This window comes from Drosophila santomea, chromosome 2R (assembly GCF_016746245.2).
Source record: "Drosophila santomea strain STO CAGO 1482 chromosome 2R, Prin_Dsan_1.1, whole genome shotgun sequence".
Classification (NCBI taxonomy): domain Eukaryota; kingdom Metazoa; phylum Arthropoda; class Insecta; order Diptera; family Drosophilidae; genus Drosophila; species Drosophila santomea.
This window is the reverse complement of record NC_053017.2, coordinates 5,440,734-5,452,989: the sequence shown is the minus strand read 5'-3', so window position 1 is coordinate 5,452,989 and position 12,256 is coordinate 5,440,734. Positions and strand designations below refer to the sequence as shown.

The 12,256-nt window shown below is 40.1% G+C and overlaps 2 protein-coding genes across 3 annotated transcripts in view; one reads left to right on the top strand and one right to left on the bottom strand.

Moving 5' to 3' along the window:
- LOC120445832 overlaps window positions 1-12,143 on the top strand; it is a 35,089-nt gene extending 22,946 nt beyond the window's left edge. Inside the window, exons 4-6 of the mRNA XM_039626453.1 lie at window positions 11,500-11,762; window positions 11,823-11,946; window positions 12,015-12,143. Coding sequence (XP_039482387.1) covers window positions 11,500-11,762; window positions 11,823-11,946; window positions 12,015-12,115 — 488 coding nt within the window. The 3' untranslated portion in view covers window positions 12,116-12,143. The remainder of the gene's footprint in view (window positions 1-11,499; window positions 11,763-11,822; window positions 11,947-12,014) is intronic.
- On the bottom strand, window positions 1,752-3,769 carry LOC120445830. 2 transcript variants are annotated; one of them, XM_039626452.2, is made up of 3 exons: window positions 2,927-3,769; window positions 2,008-2,878; window positions 1,752-1,952 (listed from the first exon to the last, which is right to left on the bottom strand). In XM_039626452.2, the coding sequence occupies exons 1-3, from the start codon at window positions 3,418-3,420 to the stop codon at window positions 1,944-1,946; spliced, it is 1,374 nt and encodes a 457-aa protein (XP_039482386.1). In that variant the 5' UTR covers window positions 3,421-3,769; the 3' UTR covers window positions 1,752-1,943. The 2 variants fall into 2 exon arrangements, with proteins under 2 accessions (XP_039482386.1, XP_039482385.1); XM_039626451.2 differs by having other exon boundaries at window positions 2,008-3,769.
- Window positions 12,144-12,256: the final 113 nt, after the last annotated feature.

Sequence of the window (12,256 nt, the reverse complement as noted above, 5' to 3'; positions counted from 1 at the left end):
TATTCTTGGACTTAAATCTTTTTTATTTAATGCTAGAGTAAAAGCACTACAATCTGTGACTATTTTGAACTCAATTCCTTGAAGATAAATCCTAAAACGTTGCAAAGAGTAAATCACCGCGAGGGTTTCTAATTCGAAACTGTGGTACTTTGCTTCAACATCAGTCGTTCGTTTTGAAAAGTAAAATACTGGATGAAACTTATTGTCTTTCTTTTTCTGCATAAGAATAGAACCGAACCCTAAAGCGCTAGCGTCGCAATGTAATTCTGTTGGATCTGTAGGGCTGTACAATGCTAAAATAGGAGCTTCTAGAGATTTCTTTTTAATGTTTCGAAACAATCTAACTCTGTCGCACCGAAATCGAATTTTCTATCTTTCGTACAAGATCGTATAAAGGTTTTGCCTTTGTTGAAAAATCTTTTACAAATCGTCTAAAGTAGGAGCACAACCCAGAAAACTCTGAACTTCATGAGTTTTTGTCGGCATTGGAAAATCTCTTACTGCTTGCATGCCTTTTGAATCTGGTTTAATACCATCACCTGATATTACATATCCTAAGTACTTTATTTCACTTTGAAGGAATTCGCATTTGTCTATTCTTAATTCCAGTTTGTTATCTACTAATCGCTTAAACACTTCTGTTAGTATTTCTATATGGCTTTTACTATCTTTTGTTGCTATCAAAATATCGTCCATGTAAATGAGGACCTTGTCCTCTTTTACCAAATCTGCGAAAATTCTATTTACAAATCTCTGAAAAACTGCGGGGGCATTTCGTAAGCCGAACGGCATTCTGAGCCATTCGTACTGTCCCATAGGTGTAGTGAACGCGGTGTATTTAATTGAGTCCTCGTGCATATGCACGTGAAAGAACCCGTTTCTAAGATCTAATTTGGTGAAAATTACTTTTTCAGAAAGTTTATCAATAAGGTCGTCTATCAATGGAGTAGGGTAGTTGTCTTTTAGCATGTTTTTGTTGAGAGTTCGATAGTCAACGCACATTCTTAATTCTCCTGACTTTTTCTTAACTAGAACAATTGGTGATGCATATTCTGACTCGCTTGCACGTATAATCCCGTCTTTTAAGTAATCGTCTAATAAATTCTGAACTTGACTTTTTTCTGCATATGATAATCGCCTTGGAGGATAATTGAATGGTTTTGTGTTGTCAAAATTAAGTTTCATTTCCCATTTTACTGCTGGGATTTCTGGACGTTTCGCATTCACATAAAGTTTATCAAATACGTCTATTAATCTGTTTCTTAGATTCGATTCACACTTCTCGTTAATATTTAACTGACTGCATTCTATTGGATCGGGGTATTCAATTGATAGTATTTCTAATCCGTCATAAGGACTACTTGTTTTGCTCTCATTTCCATTATTTATATTAATTGAACACTTATTTCCATAATTTTTGACATTAGCCACGTCATTTTCAGATTTTCTATCATTTAAACCATTATCTTCAGAATTTTCATTATTTAAAACAGCATTTCCGGAATTTGAATCATAATTTTCACAATATCTATCGTTTGCAATAAAATTTTCAACATTTCTATCATTTGAACGATCATTTTCACAATGTCTATCATTTGCAATAAAATTTTCAAAGTTTCTATCATTTAAACAATCATTTTCGCAATGTCTATCATTTGAACTATCTTTTTCCCTAACAATCTTAAAATTACTAATTTTCATAAAATCTCTTCCCAAAACTGTTCCATATGCCATCGATCTGTCTGTCACAATTAGTAACTCAAAATTTAGAATTTCTTTATTGATAATAACGAAACATGATATTTTTCCAATTATATCTAAAGGGCTACCGTTTAAGCCAAAATAATTTTTAAGAATCTTTCCATTTAACGTAATATCTTCCTTTTTCAAAATTTTTTCGACGTATGACTTCTTTATGAAACTAATTGGACTTCCAGAATCGATTAGGCATTCTAAAAACAGGCATTCATTAGGTTTTGAACTAAAATAAATCTTAAACGGTCTTACATATTCGTTGTCGGATACGAACTTCCTCTCAGTGCAGTTGTACACCAGATGATCCTTACTGCCACATGCGTAGCAGGCTCCATACTCGCGCTTGGGCTTGCGGCAGTCGGCGGCGAAATGCCCAACAGCATTGCAATTGAAGCACCTTTTTGGAGGCGCCGAACCAGGTTCCTTATCGAACGAAACCTTAACACGTCCAGCCGGAGAAAGTAGCGGTTTACGTAACGAGACCTTGGCAAATGCGTGCAACATCTGCGCAGACGAATTAAAACAGTGCATGTGTGCCTGTTGTCGTAGAAGGGAGTCGGGAATCCCTTCAATGATGTTGTCGATTAGCTCCTCATCGTCTATTCGAATCTGTGTAGCCAACAGCGTTTTTTCTTTGAAGTATGTGGAGAAATCTTCCGACGGTTTCCACTTGCGCTCTTGAAACTTGCGTCGAGATATTATTTTTCTCTCCTTACCGTGGAAAGCTTCACCAAGTTGAAATAGAAGTTCTTGAACCGGCAAAGTCAGCAAACGTTCCGAAGAGTGCAACCAAATTTGAGCATGGTCCTTTAATTTGGACATCACTAGCATGCGAATTACATCGTCGCTTAGCTTAAACATTTTTGAGACCGCGTTGAGCTGGGCGACCCATGTGCTAACATTGAGTTTGTTGTTAGAAGCACCGTCGAATATCGGAATCATTTCCTTGGCCATTGCTAGCAATGTTTGTTTATTTACAAATGCTTCCTCCGATCTGGCATCTCCGCCAGCGACTTCTTGATCTTGAGTGGCATCCTTGTGTTGATTTGGTTTGGCAACACTGCTTCGAATTAGTGGGGTAGCCTTGTTATGACCCGATGTGGCAGCGCTGTTTTGATCCGATGTGGCAGCGCTGTTTTGATCCGATGTGGCAGCGCTGTTTTGATCCGATGTGGCAGCGTTATGGCGTCGAGCAGATTCCAATTTCAACATTTCGTTTTCCAATTGGAGCAGCCTTAGTTGACGCTGCATGGCGTCGAACTGCGTAGAAACTTCTGGAAAATGTTCCTCGCGTGCCAACTCCGAATCGCGATGATTGGTAGATGTTGAGGGCCGGGCGTCGTCATGAACATTCATGCTTTCAGCATTGGTGCAGTGTTCGCTGCTTGGCGGCACCACTCCAGCGGCGGCGTCCTCGATCATGCTCCTTGGGCTTTCCATGTCGACCTCTGGTGCTGACTCTCCGACGATTTCGTGCTCCAAATCATTGTTAGCGATTTCGCCTTCTAATTCGCCAATCACCGGGCAAACTCCTCGGGCTTCTGGGGGCACACCGTTCAATCGCGCCGCAAGCGTGGCCTTGTTACCGCTTTTCTGCATGCTGAGCTTTTCACACCAATTGCGCAGTTCTGCTGCTGTATAATCGTCCGCACCGATGGTTTCCATTTGATTATATTTAAAGATATTGTTTTTACTTTGCTTCGTAGGTTGAGTTTTTTGTGAAAAAAAAATTCACAGTAATCCCACTTCTGAATTTGTAGGAGGCGATTCAAATGCGGCCGTTCTCTCTTCTTGTCACAAACGAAGTGTTCTTTATTTCTTCGTTCCGTTCCTTCTTAGCCTATTACATGTATGTATTGGTGTGTCAGTTGCTGATCGTGCGAACGGGACGCACAAAGTAGTGTCCGTAAGCACGATCTTAACATTAGCGTAAAATTGTACTTAAAACTAAGAGTATGTATATCTAGGACTGTATGTACAATCACTGTGTGTATGTTACGGTAGTGTGCCTGCTTGCTACAAATGCAAATGGATGGGGAGGGGCATTCGAAAGGCGAGGCACTTGGACATCGGGCGACAGCAGAAAATTTAATTAAAATGCTAATAGTGCCGGGCAGCAAACAATGTTGTGAATGACAGTGGCAAGTGATGCGGCATCAGAAGTTGCAGGAACCAGAATGAAGGATGCTGAGTTATCCTGAAAGTGCAACATAATTGCTGGGAGTGGATAAAGAGTGGAGAAGCCCGAAGGCAGCCGACAAGGATTGACAGCGGAAAGTTAAAGGATAACGGCCAAGGACTCCTACTCCTGTCCCCGGGCCGAAAAACTCGAATCGAGGCAAAACCATTTAAGAGCGCACGCAAGGCAGCCGAAATCTGAGGCTGCTGAATGTAAATTGCATGCAGGTTGTCAGCTCCCTGTCCCCTGTCAAGGAGTCTTTAATGGCCTTCCCCCTTTTATAAAATCCAGAGCCATACAAGAATACCCATTTTCATATGGGGAGTGATATATCGAGGTGAAAAGCAAAGTGGCAAGACAGACCCGTCTCAAATTGGATATTAAAGCAGCTGCCTTCTAAAGGTGGAGAAAGGTTCCAAACGATTTCAACTTTATAAGCCTTAACGCTTTAAGCTGAAGATGTATTTTTTTTTTTGGATTTTAAAATTGTTGTGTTCAGGGCTTTAATAGGAACGATTTTAAGAAAAAATATTAAAGCTTTGCTATATTGTGGTATTTAAAGACGTAGTGTAATACATTTTATATATATTTAATATATATATAATAATTTAATTATTAAGTAGTGAATCTTAATAGAAATCCAAATTAAGTTCTTCAACATTCCGTCGAAAGACTTTCCTATTCAAAATTTATCCAATAAATCCAAACACCACACTGGTGGTGAATACCTCATTCTTGAAGCCGCATTAATCATCTTAATGAAATTAAATTGCTTACGCTTCCCCACGTCATCTTAAAGAGGCTGCCTCCCGCAGGTGGTGCCGCTCCTGATGGTGTCTCACCTGGTCGTAACTGCAGCACGCCGGTCTCGGGTTTACGGTCTCTGGTCGCCAGTCTTCACTCTCCAGTTTCAGTCGCAGTCCGTAAATGGAATTCATGCAATATGGCAATGCGTTGCAAATGGCATTGTCGAGTCGTCTCAACTCCCAGGCTCCTTGTAAACTCACTCACTTTTCTCTTGTTCGCAGCTTTTTAAAGGATTTCATCCTGCACTTGTTTCTTTTCGCTTTTCTTCTCATTTCGCCTTGGCAACCCCAGACTCCTCATAGTCCTGCTCCTGTCCCCATTTCCACACTTGGTTTTTTATGCCTCCCCACTCTTAATACAACTGCATAATCTAGGCAAACAATTGAAATAGAATTTTTGCAGTCGCAGTCGACGCAGTGCAAACAAAAGGCGCACATGTGTGTACAGTGAAGGGGCGTGGTCATGGGCTGAAGTGGGCGGGCCCGGGTGCCACTGTCATCGCATTTTTGAAGTAAAATTATGTTTTCATGTCCGACTTTCAAGTGGGTAAAAACGGGGCTAAGACAAAGGCGCCATCTGGCGGAGGCTGGCCTGCAGAAAAAGATCGTTTATCCTATCACCATTTACATACATACAATGTGAAGGATAACGAGTACACTTGAGAAATACGTTTCTTTTCATATGTAACTTATATTTGAAACCATCAACACACTGCGTCTAGTCTCTGAAATATTTACATAGTTAAATAGATATTAATAGATATAGATATAGATATTTTTCCCACGCACAAACTCGCCCCCTCAATGCTCATTCTTTCATACTTCACAACCAATTCATGGAAGTTTTCACACAACCCAATCAAGCTTGCCGAATGCGCCTGAAGTTAATCACAAATTTATAAACTCATAAAAGAATCAAACGGTTATAAGTATGTGCAGCACCAGAAGCAGTGACCAAGCAGGGGAATCCCCTTGGGTACACCGAAGCACAACCACCGAAATCATCAATGGAAGCCGCTGTCCTCGGGGCAGGAACCTGCATTAACTTATGGCAGCAAGGAGCAGGACATCGCCAAGAAAGTCGGCCACGCCCCCGCCCCTGCCCACTCACTAAGCACACTTCATGCTGATTTTCCTTTGGGCTATTCCCTTAGCTCACTCTCGAAATCCCCTTACATCCTTTTTTCCTTTTTCCAGAAGACGCATTGGAATGCCGGGGAAATGGGAAATGGCTTTGCATATTAAACAATGTGTCTGGGCAGCCAAATTGAACGATATTCGAACCGAAGATATAGAAGCAAGGCATAAAAAATATAGGGCACAAAGAAAGTGGGATGCACAAATCTAGAAGGATACAGTGGTCACTAGGTACTCGAAAATCTTGTAAAATACTCTTGTAAAATATCAAGTGAAATAATTTAGCAAGGCTAACAAATGCAATCCAAATAATAAATATATATACAAGAAATATATAAATATATATACAAGAAATATATAAATATATATACAATAAATATATAAATATACACTTTTTTTGGGTACTAGATATGAATTTCATTTAACCAGTCGATTTCTGTTCTAAAAGCGAACTGTGAGCGTTGCAAATCGAAGCCAAATAAGGAAGCACAAAGAATTAGGTGGTGGTAAGCATAAGAGAGTCTGGTTGAGTGGGATGTAGTCTCATCATCAAGAACTGTGCCAGCATCATCGGAGAAAGGAAATTCCGGCAAGTAGGAGCAAGAGTTTGCGGCGAGGGATTTTCGTCCTGCTAATGCAAGTGTGCCATGAAATATTCTCTAGTGAAAGCCGATTTTTCCCAAAGGGAGTTGCCTACGTTAATTTGGCGATCGCAAAGTGTCAGCGGAAGAAATTCAAAAAAAGTATGAGCTCGGGTTTCCGCGGCTTAATGTTTAATTTTCAATATTAAAACTTGTGTTGCTTAGACACCTAACGAAAATAATTTTACTGAAATAGAACTGATAAATTAGGACATTTTACTTTTAGAAAATGTGTGTGCCCTAGGCTTTAATGAGCTCCTTGCCTTTGGCCTCCTTTGGATAATTTACAGCTCATTAGGGTGACCAGGCCAAGGACCAATAATAAATATTACGGTAGAGCACCGCCTCCAGCTTCCTGCGCCCCAAAGTTCGCTCATAGCTCATAAAAATCACATTTAACTTTGCTTGCCAGTGGGAGGTTGCTGCGATTGTAAGTAAGGGGCCTTGTTCCAGGACCTTTATGCAGGCAATTGCTTTTTTATATTGTAAAATCGATAAGCGATCACATTATGTGTATGTCTGTGCATGAGTGTGTCCGAGAGGAGGGGGTCTCCGAAAAAAGGGAGAAGACCAAGAAGCGAAGAAACTCAGCGGGTAAAGTGAGTTATATGTGTGTTTGTCCTTTAAAGTGCACTTAACTATAAATTCAGAAACAGGATGAGGACCCAGAGAGACACCCAGGACATCGGGCGAAGAGAGCAGGACATCTGCCCAGCGTTGAGAGCCTTGCGTGCTCATTAATTATAAAACAACGCGAGATACGCAACAAATGCACTTAACCAAAATTTTATCCCTATGTTAGCTGGTGATAAAATAATAATAATTTGCTTGCTCAATACTTATTTTGAAAAAAAAAAATCTTTTAGGAAAAGTATAAATTAAAGGCTCAAAAGTGTTGGCTTCTATGTGTAATAAAAATAAGAGAAGCGCGTTTGGTTCGCAACTTCGCCAAAATCTTTTCCAGTGTATAAACACACATACCGTGGAATCGGAGAGTCCGATGCAGATGAGGATACGGAAGAGCCGCGGAAATAACGGTAACTGTAATGTTGTCTTAACTCAAACATGCCGCAACTGAACCGAAGGATCCAACGGAAGAGGGAAAGGACTCGTATCGTGCATTAAAAATCGTTGCCATATGCAAAATTAAAGATAACAAACGAGGAATGTCACTGGAGTAAAACGGAGGGAGCTCGGAGGGAGTGGGAATGGGCGGAATGAAACGGGGCGTAAAGTGGTTGGAACACGGGAAATGAAATGGATGGGCCAAGTGGGAAGTGGCACGAAAAAGTCAAGTTCCCAATGGAGTTCAGTATGGTTTTCCCTTTAAATCGGACACTTAAATTTCGTTCTTTTTGTTGTTCGTGTTTAACAAGGACACGCATTGGCAAAATAATGACTTCTGATTTTTATAATTTCAACTTAAGCATTACACATTTAAGTGTCGTCACATGGGGAATGGATCAATGAATTTATCAAATACTACAGAAAGTAAATAAAGTTAAAAGAAAGTGATAGAACGGAAACCCCATTTATATTTGAGCCGAGAGAGCCTGTACATCGGAATAACCTATTTACATAATTTTTTCCACGTATTAACATATTTTTTTATACAAGACCGCTGTCGCCTGCAATTCCGTTGAATTCATTTAATATAATGGAGTGTAAATCATTTCAGAAAATTTATATTAAAATTTTCGAGATAGAGATAAACCCACAGAAATATCAAAAATTCAGGTTTTAGAACCAGCTCCAAAGGAGACAGAAAAAAACACTTAAGCGAAATGCTCAACATGTGCATAATCCACACCTCTACACTAACACACACCCCTCAGCGATGGGTCCTTTGCAAATGGAGCAGGTGAATGCCTAGAGGGGTGCTACTGTACGCCCCCTCGTCCTCACCACCCTCATTGCCAAAATCCCAACCACCTGACCTGGCTTATCACCTGCTCAGAAGAAGCTGCCAAGTGCGCTTCGAGCGAAAAGGCGGGCGGTATTAGGTGGTCGGTTGGCTGGTAGCAAAAAATGTACCGCAGCGTATAAAAAGGAGACCCCCAACTAAGCAGGAAAGTCATGCAAAAAAACCTAGATAGACGCCCACTTACAGTGCTCACTGTAGTTGCTCTGGTTGCTTTGTGTATGTCTACTCTTCTACAGCAAGTAATATTATATAAGCAACGATTCAAATACGAAATATTAGCGGCAAAAAGGAACTATTTTATTGTACGTTTGCATTAATCGCTTGCCTTTTGTTAATCATTGTCTTTCATTTTTGTAGGCACCATTAATTATTTTAACAAAACATAGAAGGGTATTTACAATGTACTTTCCAAATCTTCCAAATCCTTTTTCTAGGTTTTCCTTGTTGCTGCTGGGAAAGTGCTTCAGACACTTCTTTTCTTGTTTTTTACCGACCAATGCACAAAAGGTGTCCCCCGCACTATTTTTTTCCACTACTCTTCGTTTGCGGCAACATAAACTGCTTAGTCATAGGAAAATACCGAAAATATACTTCAAGCATGTGGCTATTCGACATTCGGCCATTTCCCTTTTAGCTTTTAGTTTTCGGCTTATTGGAGGTCCTGTGACCTCAGGGTTTTCCTCCCCATCTGCACACATTTCTCCTCATCTGGCTCGATTGCCCCCAGTTTGCCCTCCTCCTTTTGTGTGTCCTTTATCGTTGCGTGCTAAGTCTGGCCAAAATAAATTGCCAACTCATACAGACATACGTGTCCTTTTTTTCAAGGAACCCCCCCTTTTTCTACCGTTTTGTCTCCATAGATTTATGCCGCAATATAAAATTTAAGTGCGACAATACGGCGTTGACTTAAAAAATACTCACATAATATATATAAACAATTACCAAACACAACCTTAATACAAGAAGGTGAGATGAGGCTTAAAGCAAGCAAAGCTAAAAGTTACGGTAGCAAATATATTCGGGGTAATAAATATCTTGCAAAGATAACGTAGGATTTATTCAGTCATCAATTAATTTAAGTTCGGATTTTCTTTAAAGAATTCTACGACTGTTTTGGGCTGGCTGGCAAGTTCTTAAGTTTAAATTCAAATGATTATTACGTTGTTTCTTACTAACTATTTAAAGTTTATTTTGTATTTCTCATTGAATAAAAACAGAAGTAATCGGTTTTTTGCAAGTTGCAGCTGCTCTCTATGAAAGAATGAAATTTAGAATGGCAACAAAGTGGAACCATGAAATAATATTTTCAATCTGTCCAAATGCGTTTATCAAAAATGCATTTCTCCAAGCTGGATTTTCAGATTGCAGAAAAGCTGGCCGTTATAGGTCTTTTCCGTGCTTCCCATACCAACTTTTACCCCTTTTACCATCCTTCTTCAAAAAGTCAGTTGCTTGGAGAAAATTAAGTTTACATGGGAGAGAGCCAAAGCAAAGCAAAGCAAACTTCACTTTATAAATTACAAATAAGCAAACGGGAAAGGGAAATGCAATCCCGAAAAAGGGCAACATGACCAGGACGCATACACTAAGAAGAATAATATAATCTAATTGAAAGTAAAAATTACTCCAAGTATTTAATTGAGTTATGTCTTAAATTGGCTATTATAGCTTAATAAGTTGGCCATTTATTATTTACCTTTTAAGCAAGGGCGGATTTATGGCATTTTTGAAAACCATTTAAAATTCATTTTCTTTTACGAGTAACATTCCCACGTGAATACACTGTGAAGCCGCAATATTATAAGGAAGATAAATAATCCCCCTCCCATTTTTCTTTTTTTTGCAAGAAGGAATATTTTTAATGAATACTCGAGTTAGATGAGGAGGTGGTTTGCAGCTTTACGGGACATGGGCATTGCCTACGGAGGAGCCCTGATTCTAGGCCTATTCCTACTTGACTTGGTTTTCATTTCTGTACACGTTATGTGAAAAAGGATAAAACGGACGGAGAGAGTTGTAAAAGACAATGGATATGGTTGATGTATAGTTTTGTACCAACCTAAAGGTATTCAGAAAGATTTAAATTTAATTTATCAAATTGCTTTTGACTGTAATGATGGCATAGAGCAGTCTGAACTTAAAATTGTTTTTCTAATCTTAAATTCTTTCCGCTTTAACTTCGGTAATGATTTCTTGTATTTTTGGTATGCCTGGGAACTATGCTCAAAAACGTTCTTAATAGGTGATGGACGGATGCCATGCCCCAAACCCATGGACTTCAAATACTTTCATCCACAAAAACACTTACATGGTCAGAAACAAAATCACCCACACATATGTATGAAAATTGCAGGACACACTTGGCCAAATGAACTTTGAATAAGCATTTCGTAAGCCCAAGACGAAAGTTCTTTCTCTTATTCCGCTGTGTTACGGGTACCTTCTTTCTCCCAATTTCACTTCTACCCGCACTCGCCTGGCGAAAATCTGCACATAAATCTTGGAAATGCCTTGCCAGCCTCCATGAGGAAAGTACACTCCCCTTCATACTCCCTGATTTTACTTTTGGGGCAGTGGGGCAAATAAGCGATGCTGCATATAAAATAATAAAACAGCCGGAAGGGTGGGAGGATGTGGACGGAAAAGTGGAGAACGTGGCCAGAAATGGGCAGCTAGTTCTCGTCTAGGAGTTATTCAATTTCCCCGGCTCATTAAAATTGAATAACTAAGCTCAAGCGGGACTACAAATGAGGGGATGCCTGGAGGATCGAGGTAACGCTATGTGAGTTTTCTGTGAATGGAGAAATGGAATGAATTCGGAGAACTTTATTGAAGTACAACAACTTTTAGCCAAGATAAAAGAGTTATAAGTGTCGGCCAAGCACAATTTAAGGTGCAATTGCAGAAGAAATTCAAAGAACAACAGCTTGATTTAGTAAATACAGTCTGGTTACAACTGAAACCAGTTACAAACCAAAACAATATATGCCAAACCAATTTACGAAAGAAAAATGTCAGATTTTGTGTACCAAGTAGTGAATAATTCTTTCATTTCAGTGACTCCCAACCACGGACCAAAAATAACTGGTGGCCAGCCGCGCTACCAAATTGGAGACATCGTCCGGGTTAACTGCACCTCGTCGCCGTCCAAGCCCGTCTGTCACCTTAGCTGGCTTATTAATGGGGAGCCGGTGCAGAAGGCGCACCTTAGGCAGTACGACAAGGTGGTGGTGAATCGAGATGGGTTGGAGATGGCGCGCTTGGGTCTGGAGTTCCGGGTGCGGACTTTCCACTTCAAGAACGGCGACATGAAGCTGAAGGTAAGTTGGAATACGATTTGGATGAATATCTTACATTAATCGTAACACATTTTCCCGAAGTGCGTGGCCAAGATCAGCTCACTGTATCTGCAGAGCAACGAGGAGAGTGTGGAAAGCGATCGCCAGCATCGGGCTCCGGCATTGGAATCTCGGGAGACGGTAGCTGCCAAGTCCAGCACGATTGGTATATCCCCAAATATTAAATATTCTTTGTATTTTGAGGAACGCCACGCTAATATTTTATATTTTCAGCTGCCGCCGGTTCAAAACTGACATCAAGTCTGATTTTATTTCTGCCCCCTGTTATCCTGCTGCTGTTGTTTCAAAATTGGAACTGGCCCAGAAATAGTTAACTCTTTCAACATTAAGGATCGCTAAAACTGAAGCCCATTAACTAGCAGAGCCGTTCGTAAAAGCAGACATATCCTACGCCAAAAACTTGAAGACCGAAGCCAAAGGATTTATTTATATCATAACCTTTGGTTTAACTCAAA

Bases quoted from the DNA above. Each gene is read 5' to 3' on its own strand.
- LOC120445830 (XM_039626451.2), bottom strand. From the start codon at position 3,420: ATGGAAACCATCGGTGCGGACGATTATACAGCAGCAGAACTGCGCAAT.